This window comes from Lycorma delicatula, chromosome 13 (assembly GCF_047948215.1).
Source record: "Lycorma delicatula isolate Av1 chromosome 13, ASM4794821v1, whole genome shotgun sequence".
NCBI lineage: Eukaryota > Metazoa > Arthropoda > Insecta > Hemiptera > Fulgoridae > Lycorma > Lycorma delicatula.
In genome coordinates, this window is record NC_134467.1 from 36,663,359 (window position 1) to 36,675,994 (window position 12,636).

Sequence of the window (12,636 nt, forward strand, 5' to 3'; positions counted from 1 at the left end):
TACATTATCATTGAGAAAGAGTGCAATAATTTTATTTCATAACTTCATAAAATATAATATTGGAGTAGTTTCAGTTTAAAAGTGTATCAATAAAATTTAATTTATTTATTTCGTTTTATTCAAAATACTATAAAAAAATAATAAACCTTTATTCTGATTGAAACATAAGTATACATTATAAAGATCTTATCAATATAAAAACAAAAAACTGATGTGTTTAAAGTTCATATTACTTTTTTAAATACAAATACATAAAATAATAAAAGATAATTACATTCATTATAAAATATTATTACAAATAATTCACTGTTCAGAAGTAACTATTGAAAATTACATGTTGTTCAACAGGAATTTTTTCGCATTTTTTTTAATTAATATTATTTTAAAATTTATCAATAGGATGATAATTCTGTTAATCTAAAAGAAAATTTTTTAATTGTATTTTAAATAAATTGATGGGAAGATTTTTCAAATGGTTTGACAGTTTATAAAAAATGGTATGGAAGTTTAATAAGGCCCTTACTTGTAAACCAAAGTATTGCATTGAAATTAAACAAAAACAGTTTCATTGTCTTGTTTGGTAAGGTGGACATTATAAGTTTTAAGAATAAGTGACACCTTGTTTCAGTGCCCTGAATGGGAGGAACATGGGTTCATTCAGAGATAGAGATTCCTGGCTTGACACCAGCATCCTTACTGACTCACATAATTGCCTCTGCAGCTTGTTAGGATGCGTTCAGTCTCTTCTCCTGGACAGTGCTTTGAGCTAAGGATGATGAGGAGCAGAGAAGGAGTTTCTAGCGGGAGGCATTAGACAGCCTCAGCTGTGAGGACTGGTACGCCTTGGGGTGCCAGCTCCGATGATCAGTTGGGGACTCTGTACGTGACTGTACCGCTATGACAGTTCCCTGTTGTGATGAAGATCTTCAGAACTTGACATCTAATAGGGGGGAGTTAAGACGAGTATCCCTATGGGGTATCCTCTTGGGAACCCCTCATTTGAGGCATAAGGTACAGGCAAGACCGAGACCCAGCCTACTGTGAGGGAATAAAGGTTGCAACATTACTGTATCCGGAGTCTCCTCACTGAGGATTAGAGATTGGCTTAATAAAACAGATCCAACCGGATCTTTATTGTGCAAAGTCACTGCCTTTCAGCCCATATTGCCCAGTCCAAAATGTTTTTTACCTACATCACAAAAAGCATGATAAACATCTCTACCTCTTAACCGACTGAATTCTTGTTTAATCTTTACATAGAACTAGCAGTTAATGATGTTAGAGAACAATTTAGATCTGGAGTAACAACACAAGGTAAAAAGAATTTTAAATAAACTTTAAAAATTAATGAAATAATAAATAATAAAAAAAAGACATGAGTTGCGCAGCTATGGGGTTGGTAAAGGCTGCAAAAAATAAAATATGATGCTAGTGTCATTTAATCTACAAAATACATACATTAGTCAGGAAATTTTTACTAAATTGGTCAGTAAAAGTCAGAAAAAATGAATCTTAAAATTTGGCAGGAACCCTGTATGAACTTAAGGATATGTTAGAATACTTAATTTTTTATATATCGGTTTACACAATTCATACCTACGGGTGTCAGAAAATGAACTGACAGTCCATTTTTGTAGATTAAAAACTCATTCTGGGGAGCCCTAAGAGATGACATGATATTTTTTAAGAGAATATTTGTGGGCATTATAAATATTATATAATAATTTCAAGCTTAGCGTTTTATTGAGCCATTTTTGACCAAAACAGTGATTTTGTTCCAAACGAAATCAATTTGATCAGTCCACAAGATCATGTCATATAATAAAACAACCAGAAATTTCACTTAACAGAAACAGAAATACTATCGTTCTAATTAATGAGAATCCTATCTAGGGTAATCAGCAGTGTTACATATAGAAACACATTGTGAAGATTTGATCAATATTTAAACCAAAGATTGTATCCAGTAAATAATTTTGTTAAGTACTGTCATAAAAATTCAATTCGTTTCATATTATTATCTTTAGATGTAGATACAATTGTGTCATCTATGAAAATGCTTACAATAAATGACTCATGATTTTGAGGGAAGTAATTAATAATCAGTAAAAAAAGCAACAGACAAAGAACTAATAGGTATTAGTTTTGAATCTGATAAATAGACACCTAAAATAAAAATGTAATTATCAACGAAACAGCAGTTATTTTCTTTTAACTATGAATTATGTACTCTATGTACCAGTAAAAATAACGAAACCTATTTCCCTGTATTATTTATTTAATTTTTCTACCAGATATTGAATTCTATTACAAATTTATTATACTTACATTGGTGTATGTATTTCAACTCCATTGTCAATATTACTGCTATCACTGTCTTCATCACTTGTATCGTCATGACTTGAATTAACATGGCTGCCATGACGGCGAGCACCTGGTAATGCTTTTGCTATCTTTGGATTATATATTTTTGGATCACTGACCATCCTAACAAAAAATGATCTTTTGTATGCCAAATTTTCCTTACGTTTGCGATCTAACAAATCAAATACTTCATCTGCATTTTCCTGAAATACATAATAAAAAATGGGAAAAATTAGTTTTGTTCTCATATTTTATATTTTACCTTATATTCTATTTCTGTTTTCACCCATATATATACATACATTTAGTATTTATAAACCACCAGATACATTATTTAAAAAAAAGAATACTCGTTTGATTATCTGTAGTAGTTTTTGAGATACAATTTTTTTAAATTGCTGCAACCTTTTTTTGATGACCTGTTATATCTAAGGACTCAAATCAAGTATTTATATTTTTTATTTATGCTTCAGCATTGATTAAAAAGTAATAAAGCTACTACTGCCTTCAATTAAAAATTCTATTTTAGATTTTGTAATTCTTTTCTACCAATCATTAACAATTGTTTAAGCTAAAATATAAAATTTGAAAGTACTGGAGCTATTGGAGTTGCTCTGCAATCAAGTAGGCCAAGAACTAGTTACAATTTAGAAAATAAATAACTGTGGAGATATTAAAAAAGAGCCCTCAAATTCTAACCAGAAAGGTTTCCGTTTGATTGGAAATATCCAAAACAAGTTTACAAAAGATTCTGAAGGAATTGAAGTTTTAACTAAGAATAAGATTACTTCCTGCACTTAATGAAGATAATTTTGACAAAAGGATGGAAGTGTTTGAGAATTTATATAATTGTGAAGCAAATTCTCAATTTTCTAGCATACTGATGTGGTGATAAAGCATCAATGTCCTAGAAGACCATCATTGCTGTATTTGTTAGACTTAGCAAAAATCTTATATAATTATAGAGAAGAAACAATTTACCTGGAATTCATTTTTGATGTGGAATCACAAGAAAGTAGCATTGCAATCTTATTTCTTCTCCAGGAATGTAATTCATGTACATATTTTGAGATTTTATAATTCCCAAGTTATTAAATAATACTGTTTAACATCAGCTATTTCTAAGTTTGGCAGCAAAAAACGAGAACATCCTTATTATGCTCTTCAAGTTAGAAATTACCTTAATCAAACTTAAAAACTTTGAATATAGAGAAATCAAAGAAAAATTGTATGGCTATTACATTCATGTGATGCCTTTCAATTTTTCAGTTTAAGAAATCGTCTTAAAGATTTGAGAAAAGAATATTATTAAATTCAAATATCCTGAACTACCTCATGTTTTCAATTGAAAATTTGGTTGATTTTATTCAGGGCAAAGTTGTATTGGAAACAAATTGGTAATTAATTATTAAATCCTTTTTATGGATTTTTTTTTATTAATTGTTTTGTTAATAAGTTATTTTGGGAATTGGACTTTTAGCTCATTTGGTGTATTATTATATAATTTTTTAATTTAACATTATTTTAATCAAATTAATGAAAATTTTGATACATAAAGAAATGTAGCAGTGTGGTATATTTTTGTACAGCTGTTTTCAGAATTTTTAAAACGTCAAAGTAAAACTATCACTGCTCTGATGTTTGTTTGCTATATTGGTAAAAAATTATTACAGATTTAAGCTATTTTGCTAACTTCTAATGGAAGTCTGCTTAAACAATTTATTTCACTTCGAAAGTTCCTATTCTACATAATTCTAAAACGAATAACATTTGTTCCCAAATAATTCTTTAATTTCTGTAGAAAAATAGATGTTTTTTGCAGTATTTATTTAAGCTGGAAAATTTAAAATAAATTGGTACCGCTTCTTGGTAAAATTGTCATCATCTCAGATATTGTAGAAGAGATGTGTACCCACATCTGGAATAGTCTTCTTGAGGATTTTTTTTGTCTCATACCATGGTTTCTGTGAGAGTAATTCTTTCTTACCACTCAACTATTTTTCGTATATTTTATCTCTTCCTCCCATTATCAGTTTTTTGTGGTTAAAATCTGAGTTTATTAACTTCTTCTTTGTTAAATGTGCTAAAACCATATAGGGTTAATGCATAGTTTGTGTTCTTTGGTAAGTGGGATTGTGGACCCACATGAGGCTAATGATGCATAATAAGCCTACTGGTTAAATTCCTTTAAGATAACGCTGGGCTGCCGAATCTTCTTCTAAATTACAAATGTAATGAAAAAGAATACATTATTATGCTAGGAAGTGGGTGATGTGTTCGAAATGACAATTTTAACAGCTTCAAACTTTTTAAACTTGATGATAAATGTGTATGTTTTAATCATAGTTAATTAAGAAAATTTTTTTTGGAATATTTTTCATTCAATTTCTGTTTCTAATAATATATTTTTTTTTAATTAAAAAATTTAATGTAATGTGCCCGAAAAGTGTTGGAAAAATTAAATATTATTTTTAAACTAATAAAATTAGGTACTATTTTGTTTGTTAAAAAAATAAATAAAGGAAAAGAGGAAAAATTAATAAAAAAGAATAAATAAACTTTTCTAGTAATTAACTTTCATTTTTTTTTTTTAAATATTACTTTTGGTAATAATTTTGTATTGGGGAATAATAATTTTTTTTCTTCAGCTTGATATTTGGTTACATTTCTGAAAGTTTGTCATAATTTTCTACGAAGATTTCTTTTATTTTATTTTTTCTCTTATACTCTCTTTTTCTGTTTAGCCTCCAGAACCACGGTAAAGTATTACTTCAGAGGATGACTGAGGATAATATGTATGAATGTAAATGAAGTGTGGTCTTGTACAGTCTCAGGTTGACCATTCCTTAGATGCGTGGTTAATTGTAACCCAACCACCAAAGAACATCGATATCCATGATCTAGTATTCAAATCCATATAAAAGTAACTGCCTTCACTAGGATTTGAACCTTTGAACTCTCTCTCTCTCTCTCTCTTTGTATACTAGCAGCTACTCGAAGCTGCTAGTATACAAAGCAGTTCAGTTTGTAGGTTTTTTATATCTTATATGTTTTTCTATAAAAAAATTAAAAAGTAAAAAAATATTCATCAAAATTAGTGCAGTAATACTTGATGAAAGAAGGAATTTATATTTTTCATAAAATAATAAATATTTTCTTAATTTAAAAAAAAAATATGTTTGTTCTCAGTTTTTTTATATCCTATCTCTGATAGTTTTATTTACTAATTGGGATTTTTAAAATTTGTATTACTAGAAGAATATTCACAAATTATTGCGTTACTCCCTCAGAAGTACATTTACAGATGAGGACTGAATTTATCCATAAGTTAAAAGTTTTTTGCACCATTACATATTTATAAAATTATTATACAATTTTTTCATTAGCTTTTTGTACTCATTTGATTTTATCATTTGAAAAAGTTTTGGACATACTGTTTATTTTTTAAATTTAAATATATTTTTATCAATTTTTAAATATTGATTATAAATTCAATATTTTATCGTCAAAGTGATATATTTAAATAATGACCAGTAAATGTTTATTATAAGAAGTTATGGATTGAAATATAAAAGCAAAGTAGAATTTAAATGTTAAATTTACTTGCGTGTAAGTTCAGAAGTTAACGGATCTGTTCTTCTTCTCTCATTGATCAAAAGAAAACATTACTGTATAAGAAAAAAAAACATAAAAAGAAAATTAAGTAAAGTAACAGAAAAAATAAAAAATAAAAGGCAATAAAAAAAAAAAGGATATTTTATGAAACTGAAATTTTGGTGTAAAAGTTTTTCAGGATATGCTGTTATCTTGATATTTTGTACTTAATGTAAAATTTAAGTTTATTAATTCGTATTTATTTGTTTTGTCTGTAAAGATTTTTTTTATGATTGGTACAGCATTTTTAAGAAATCTCAAGGTCACATATGTATAGTCAATATGTATTTATAATTCTTTTATAAATTTTCATATTATATACAAAGTGTTTTGTGTAAAATGTCATCAAATGATGTTTCTACACATTAGACTGAATAAAAATAGTCCAATAAACATATAAGTGTTAGGAGAAGACCAATTTGGTTTCAGGAAAAGTATAGGGACAAGGGAAGCAATTTTAGGCCTCAGATTAATAGTAGAAGGAAGATTAAAGAAAAACAAACCAACATACTTGGCGTTTATAGACCTAGAAAAGGCATTCGATAACGTAGACTGGAATAAAATGTTCAGCATTTTAAGAAAATTAGGGTTCAAATATAGAGATAGAAGAACAATTGCTAACATGTACAGGAACCAAACAGCAACAGTAACAATTGAAGAACATAAGAAAGAAGCCGTAATAAGAAAGGGAGTCCGACAAGGATGTTCACTATCTCCGTTACTTTTTAATCTTTACATGGAACTAGCAGTTAATGATGTTAAAGAACAATTTAGATTCGGAGTAACAGTACAAGGTGAAAAGATAAAGATGCTTCGATTTGCTGATGATATAGTAATTCTAGCCGAGAGTAAAAAGGATTTAGAAGAAACAATGAACGGCATAGATGAAGTCCTACGCAAGAACTATCGCATGAAAATAAACAAGAACAAAACAAAAGTAATGAAATGTAGTAGAAATAACAAAGATGGTCCATCTTTGTTATTTCTACTACATTTCACATTTACAATTCTACAATTTTCACATTGGAACTGAATGTGAAAATAAGAGGAGAAAAGATTATGGAGGTAGAAGAATTTTGTTATTTGGGAAGTAGAATTACTAAAGATGGACGAAGCAGGAGCGATATAAAATGCCGAATAGCACAAGCGAAACGAGCCTTCAGTCAGAAATATAATTTGTTTACATCAAAAATTAATTTAAACGTCAGGAAAAAATTTTTGAAAGTATATGTTTGGTGTGTCGCTTTATATGGAAGTGAAGCTTGGACAATCGGAGTATCTGAGAAGAAAAGATTAGAAGCTTTTGAAATGCGGTGCTATAGGAGAATGTTAGAAATCAGATGGGTGGATAAAGCGACAAATTAAGAGGTATTGCGGCAAATAGATGAAGAAAGAAGCATTTGGAAAAATATAGTTAAAAGAAGAGACAGACTTATAGGCCACATACTAAGGCATCCTGGAATAGTCGCTTTAGTATTGGAAGGACAGGTAAAAGGAAAAAATTGTGTAGGCAGGCCACGTTTGAAATATGTAAAACAAATTGTTAGGGATGTAGGATGTAGAGGGTATACTGAAATGAAACGACTAGCACTAGATAGGGAATCTTGGAGAGCTGCATGAAACCAGTCAAATGACTGAGGACAAAAAAAAAACATAGATCGTCAAATTGCTGTATATTTTCTGTCTGTTTTCTTTTTTTAAAGGTTATATGATAACTTCTCTGAGAAAAATATTGAATTTAAATTTTGTATAGAATTTTTTTTTATATGTTTGTATATAACCTCTTTAAACAATTATATCAAAAAAATATATAAAAATTCCAGTTTTTCAAAATGGTGGTTATTTAAATTTTTTTGTGCTAAATATTTTTTTAAAAAACTTGTTCACAAAAAATTTAAAGAAGGTTTTTACAACCCATTCCCAGAAATAACAAACGTACTATGCCAGGGGTAGATAAAGGATGAAGCAAGAAAAAATAAAGAAATCCTTTCATTCACGACCTGTTGTTTATCGAATTTATGAAATTAAATAAACAAAGTTTAAATAACTTTGTCCTCGACCTGAGTTTTGTTTCATAGGTCCTGTATTCAAAACAATTATATTATCATCCAGAAGTGACACTGAGAATGGTTTATTAAACCGAGTTACTCCCAAAAATATTATAGCCATGATCAAGAATAACAATATCCCATGTTAGATTTTAAAAAAAGAAATAAAATGATTTTTTTTATCTGTGAGCGAAGCCTATCAAAATTCAGGTGATATTCAACCCTACAAGGGATGTCATTATTCTGTACATGACAGTTGACTGTTTAAAAACCATCATTACTTTCAGATAAACAAGCTGTAACAAATAAACCAAAAATGTTTGCTTAGGGATAAATATATTTAAATTTTAAATATATGGACATTTATACATGGTATTTCCTGAATAATAATTAGGCCAATTAAATAAATATTGAGGATTGATTAAGAAATTATGATTTTATATTACAAATCAGCATGTAAAATTCTGCAATTATTGAGCTTTTAACAAAATGATTGTTCATCATTATCTTACCTAAATCAGAATTTATGTAATATTCTAGATAAAAAGATAGATTGAAAACAGTTCTTTTTTTCTATATTCATTAAACATTTTTTTTCTTCAGCTTGATATTTGGTTACATTTCTGAAAGTTTGTCGTAATTTTGTACGAAGATTTCTTTTATTTTATTTTTCTCTTATACTCTCTTTTTCTGTTTAGCCTCCAGAACCACAGTAAGGTATTACTTCAGAGGATGAATGAGGATAATATGTATGAATGTAAATGAAATATGGTCTTGAACAGTCTCAGGTTGACCATTCCTTAGATGTGTGGTTAATTGTAATCCAACCACCAAAGAACATCGATATCCATGATCTAGTATTCAAATCCATATAAAAGTAACCCCCTTCACTAGGATTTGAACCTTTGAACTCTCTCTCTCTCTCTCTCTCTCTCTCTCTCTCTTTGTATACTAGCAGCTACTCGAAGCTTTGCACACATATTTTATGTGTAGCTTGAACCCATTACCATTCATTTGTTTGATCTTCAGACTTGGCATCTCTGAATGCTGCTTGAAGTTCAGTTTGTAAATTTTTTTATAGCTTATATGTTTCTCTATAGAAAAATGTAAAAATTAAAAAAAGATTCTTCAAAAGTATGATCCTTCATTCACACTTGATGAATGAAGGAATTTATATGTTTCATAAAATAATAAATATTTTCTTCATTTTTCAAAAAATTTATGTTTGTTCTCAGGTTTTTTATATCCTATATGCTTCTCTTTAAAAAAAAAAGAAAGAAAATTTAAAAAAGATTATTTATGAGATTCTTAAAATCGGTAGTTTTTGTATGTTTGAGTAACAGACAAACAAACTTGCAGATTTATGTTTGCGTTAGTATGATTATGATGGTCTATCCCAAAGGTAATTTCGGATTTGTTAAAAATTCACCTGGATATTCCATAATATCAAATGGAAATCTATAATATTTTCATAAATGTAATTTATTTAATAAAAATCCTTTGTATAAAAAAATTTTAAGAAGTAATAATCCAGTTAATCGTTCATCAAAGTAAATATTTTTTTACGAATTGTATTACTGATAAAGTTTATCGTAATATTTATTTGATGTGTGATATATATTAGTTTTAATTAGCTTAAATGTAGTATTTTATTTTGTTATTTATCTTGAAATTATGCTCCCATAAAAGAATTGTCTTTAAAGCTTAAGGGAAATCACTTTATGTATTAATATTATATCTCTTGTGTATGGCATTATATGTAGAATTAAACTGAAATAAATTTGTAGAATTATTTACTCCCAAGCACGTACAATTTTATATTTAGCAAGTTAGTAATTTAATTTTATTAGAACAAGTATTGGTTTCTCCATAAATTGTATACATTTACCAGACTAGAAATTCTGTTCTTATGTTTTAAATGTAAACGTTAGATCGTAAAATGTAAAAATAACATTATTTTCCAAGTATTAGATAAATAATTTTAAACAAAATTAAACAGATACTGCTAGAAAATACGGTTTATGTTTACCAAAAGATTTATTGATTAGAAAATAGGTTTATATCATGCTATTTTGACTTATTGGTATGAGTAGAACACTTTGATATTACTAAATGATTTTTTTTTATTGTTCATTTGATTGGTTTGATGGTATTCTCCATTATTTACTGTTCTGTGGAAATTTCTTGACTTTAACATAATTATGACATGCTGCATACTTAGCTATCTCTTTCATAAATTCTAGTCGTTATATTTTTCTACAGTTTTTACTTTCTATTTATTTCTCTGTTATCAAATTAATTAATTCTGGATGTTTTAATATATAGCTTAACAACTTAATGTTTTTATAAGATTTTGCCACGTAAAAACTTCTTTTTATATTTTACCAACCATGTAATTTTCAACATGTAATAACACCAGATTTCAAATGCCCTTTACGTTATTTTTTTTTATTCAAAAAGGCCAACTTAGGACCATGCAAATAATACTTCTTTCTAGCTTCTTTTCTCTTTTTCCATACATTTCTTCTTTTTTTTTTTAATGGCTTCGTTTTTGCTCCTCTGCCCATTTTTCTCCCACAAGAAATTTTAAATTATAAATTATTCTTCAGAAGTTATCTCTATTGCAATAGTCCTCTTCTTCAAGCGTATTCTTTAGAGGTCTTCTTCTATATGTTTCAGGTAATTTGGTTTGCTTTTCATGTTCCACAGTTTATCAAAGATTTATTTATTTAATCTGTTTAGGTCCTTACTGATCACTTACCCCAAGAAATTTAGCTTTCTTTTCCTTATCGCTGTTTTTAGGTCTTCTTGATTTTGGTAGATCTCCTTGTTAGATCTTAGTCTTTATCCTTCCTCTGTTATCTTTGGACTATGGATTTTCCTTATTAAGTTTCTGTCAATCTTGAACAATTTTTTGATGTTGGTTAGGTATAATGTTTTTCAATGCCATATAAATTTACTTCGAATACCTTTATTCTTTTCATTTTTGTTTTTTTTTTTTTTTTTTACTATTTTCAATTTTTTCCATCATAAAGCATTACTATATTAATATATTATATTTTCACTTGTTTGGTCCATTCAAGAAGGCATTACACGGTAAGAAGTTTAATGGCAATGAGAACATCAAAGAAAATGTGCTTAATTGATTCTGACATCAAGACAAAAATTTCTTTGTAGCAAGCATAAATAAGCAAATTCAGAAATGGAACAAGAATAATATTGCAGCAGATTATAATGAAAATTGAAAACAATTTCACATCGATTAAATGAACCGTTTTAGCTCCAGAGCAATTTGTGTCTTTAATTATTGAATGACCCTTGTATTTAACAGAATTTTTTCTTTAGCTTTGTTTTTCTTATCAGCCAATCTATAGTTTTAGAATAGATCTACATCTTATTTATATTTAGTCACAGAGAGAAAGTAAGAGAGATTAGTTTATTACGTTGCTAAATCTAGAAATAATTATAGCAATCAAGATTAAATTATAATAATTTGTTATTTTATATATAAATAAATAAATAATAACACTGCAATAATAATTAAAACTGAAAATAAAGTGATGAAAATAACTGTAATAATAGAGAATAATCAAATGTTGAATGATATTAATTATATTCGTATATGTACCTTTATATAAATTTTATTCTATTTTTAATGTGTTTTTATTCATTATGGTATAATAATATCAAAATAATACTAAGAGAAGGGTGAGATAAACTTAAAATAAAATACGTAAACAAAGTTGTTGTTAAACTTGTAGTTTCACAGTAAATATTTATAAAGTTATTTATACCAACCGTTTCTTTTTCTATATTCAGTGATTCTAACAGATCTGTTGCAAATTCGGTTATAACGTCCCAAGCTCTTTCTGTAACAGAAAAAATACTAACTATTACTCAATACGATGTAATAATATTTAAAATACTAAATTTTTTTTTAAATGCTTTCAACAATTGGAGGAGGTTCTTGATTCAATTTTTATGAATTTTTTAAAAATATATTTTGTAGCCCTGTATTCCCAGAATTGATCGCTTTAGATTATCCTTTTTTTTTTATTTTATAGAGGAGGTTGCTCAGGTGTTCAACATTTTTTTTTAATATGAAAAGATTACATTGTGTGTGTAGGTATTTTCAAAATATTATCCTTTTTTTTATCATCAATATTAAGCACTGATAATACTTAGATTATTATTACATAATAGTTTATAGTTTAAAATTTTTTCATGTAAAAATGTAACATAGGGATGTATTTTCTATGCCGTATTGAAAATTTTACAATAAAAATTAGTACATATTCTTGAATTCCGAAGAGTATTAGAGTAGCTCATTGGTATTTTCCTTACATTGTTTTTCTGGATTATTAGTCTTGTTTTATTCAAAATTCTATAAAAAAAATATTATATGTTCCTACATTCCAAAAAACCTTGGTTAATATTTAGTAGGAGTCTCTTTTAATCCTGTTAAACCAATTATTAATTTTAAATAAATTTAAAAAAAATAATTTTTCAATGTTTTAGAAATAAATAAATAAATTTATTTTTTATTCTAATCGGTATGTAATAATTATAT

The 12,636-nt window shown here is 27.4% G+C and overlaps 2 protein-coding genes across 10 annotated transcripts in view; one reads left to right on the top strand and one right to left on the bottom strand.

Annotated features, from left to right (window-relative positions):
* Positions 1-12,636, top strand: part of Ns2 (nucleostemin 2) — a 235,825-nt gene that overhangs the window by 182,136 nt on the left and 41,053 nt on the right. The gene's annotated exons all lie outside the window — the stretch shown is intronic.
* The window catches only part of Tdc2 (Tyrosine decarboxylase 2), an 84,268-nt gene that overhangs the window by 3,463 nt on the left and 68,169 nt on the right, over positions 1-12,636 (bottom strand). The window contains exons 10-11 of the mRNA XM_075381655.1: positions 11,865-11,935; positions 2,329-2,567 (exon numbers count right to left, since the gene is read on the bottom strand). Of these exons, the coding sequence (XP_075237770.1) occupies positions 2,329-2,567; positions 11,865-11,935 (310 nt within the window). The remainder of the gene's footprint in view (positions 1-2,328; positions 2,568-11,864; positions 11,936-12,636) is intronic.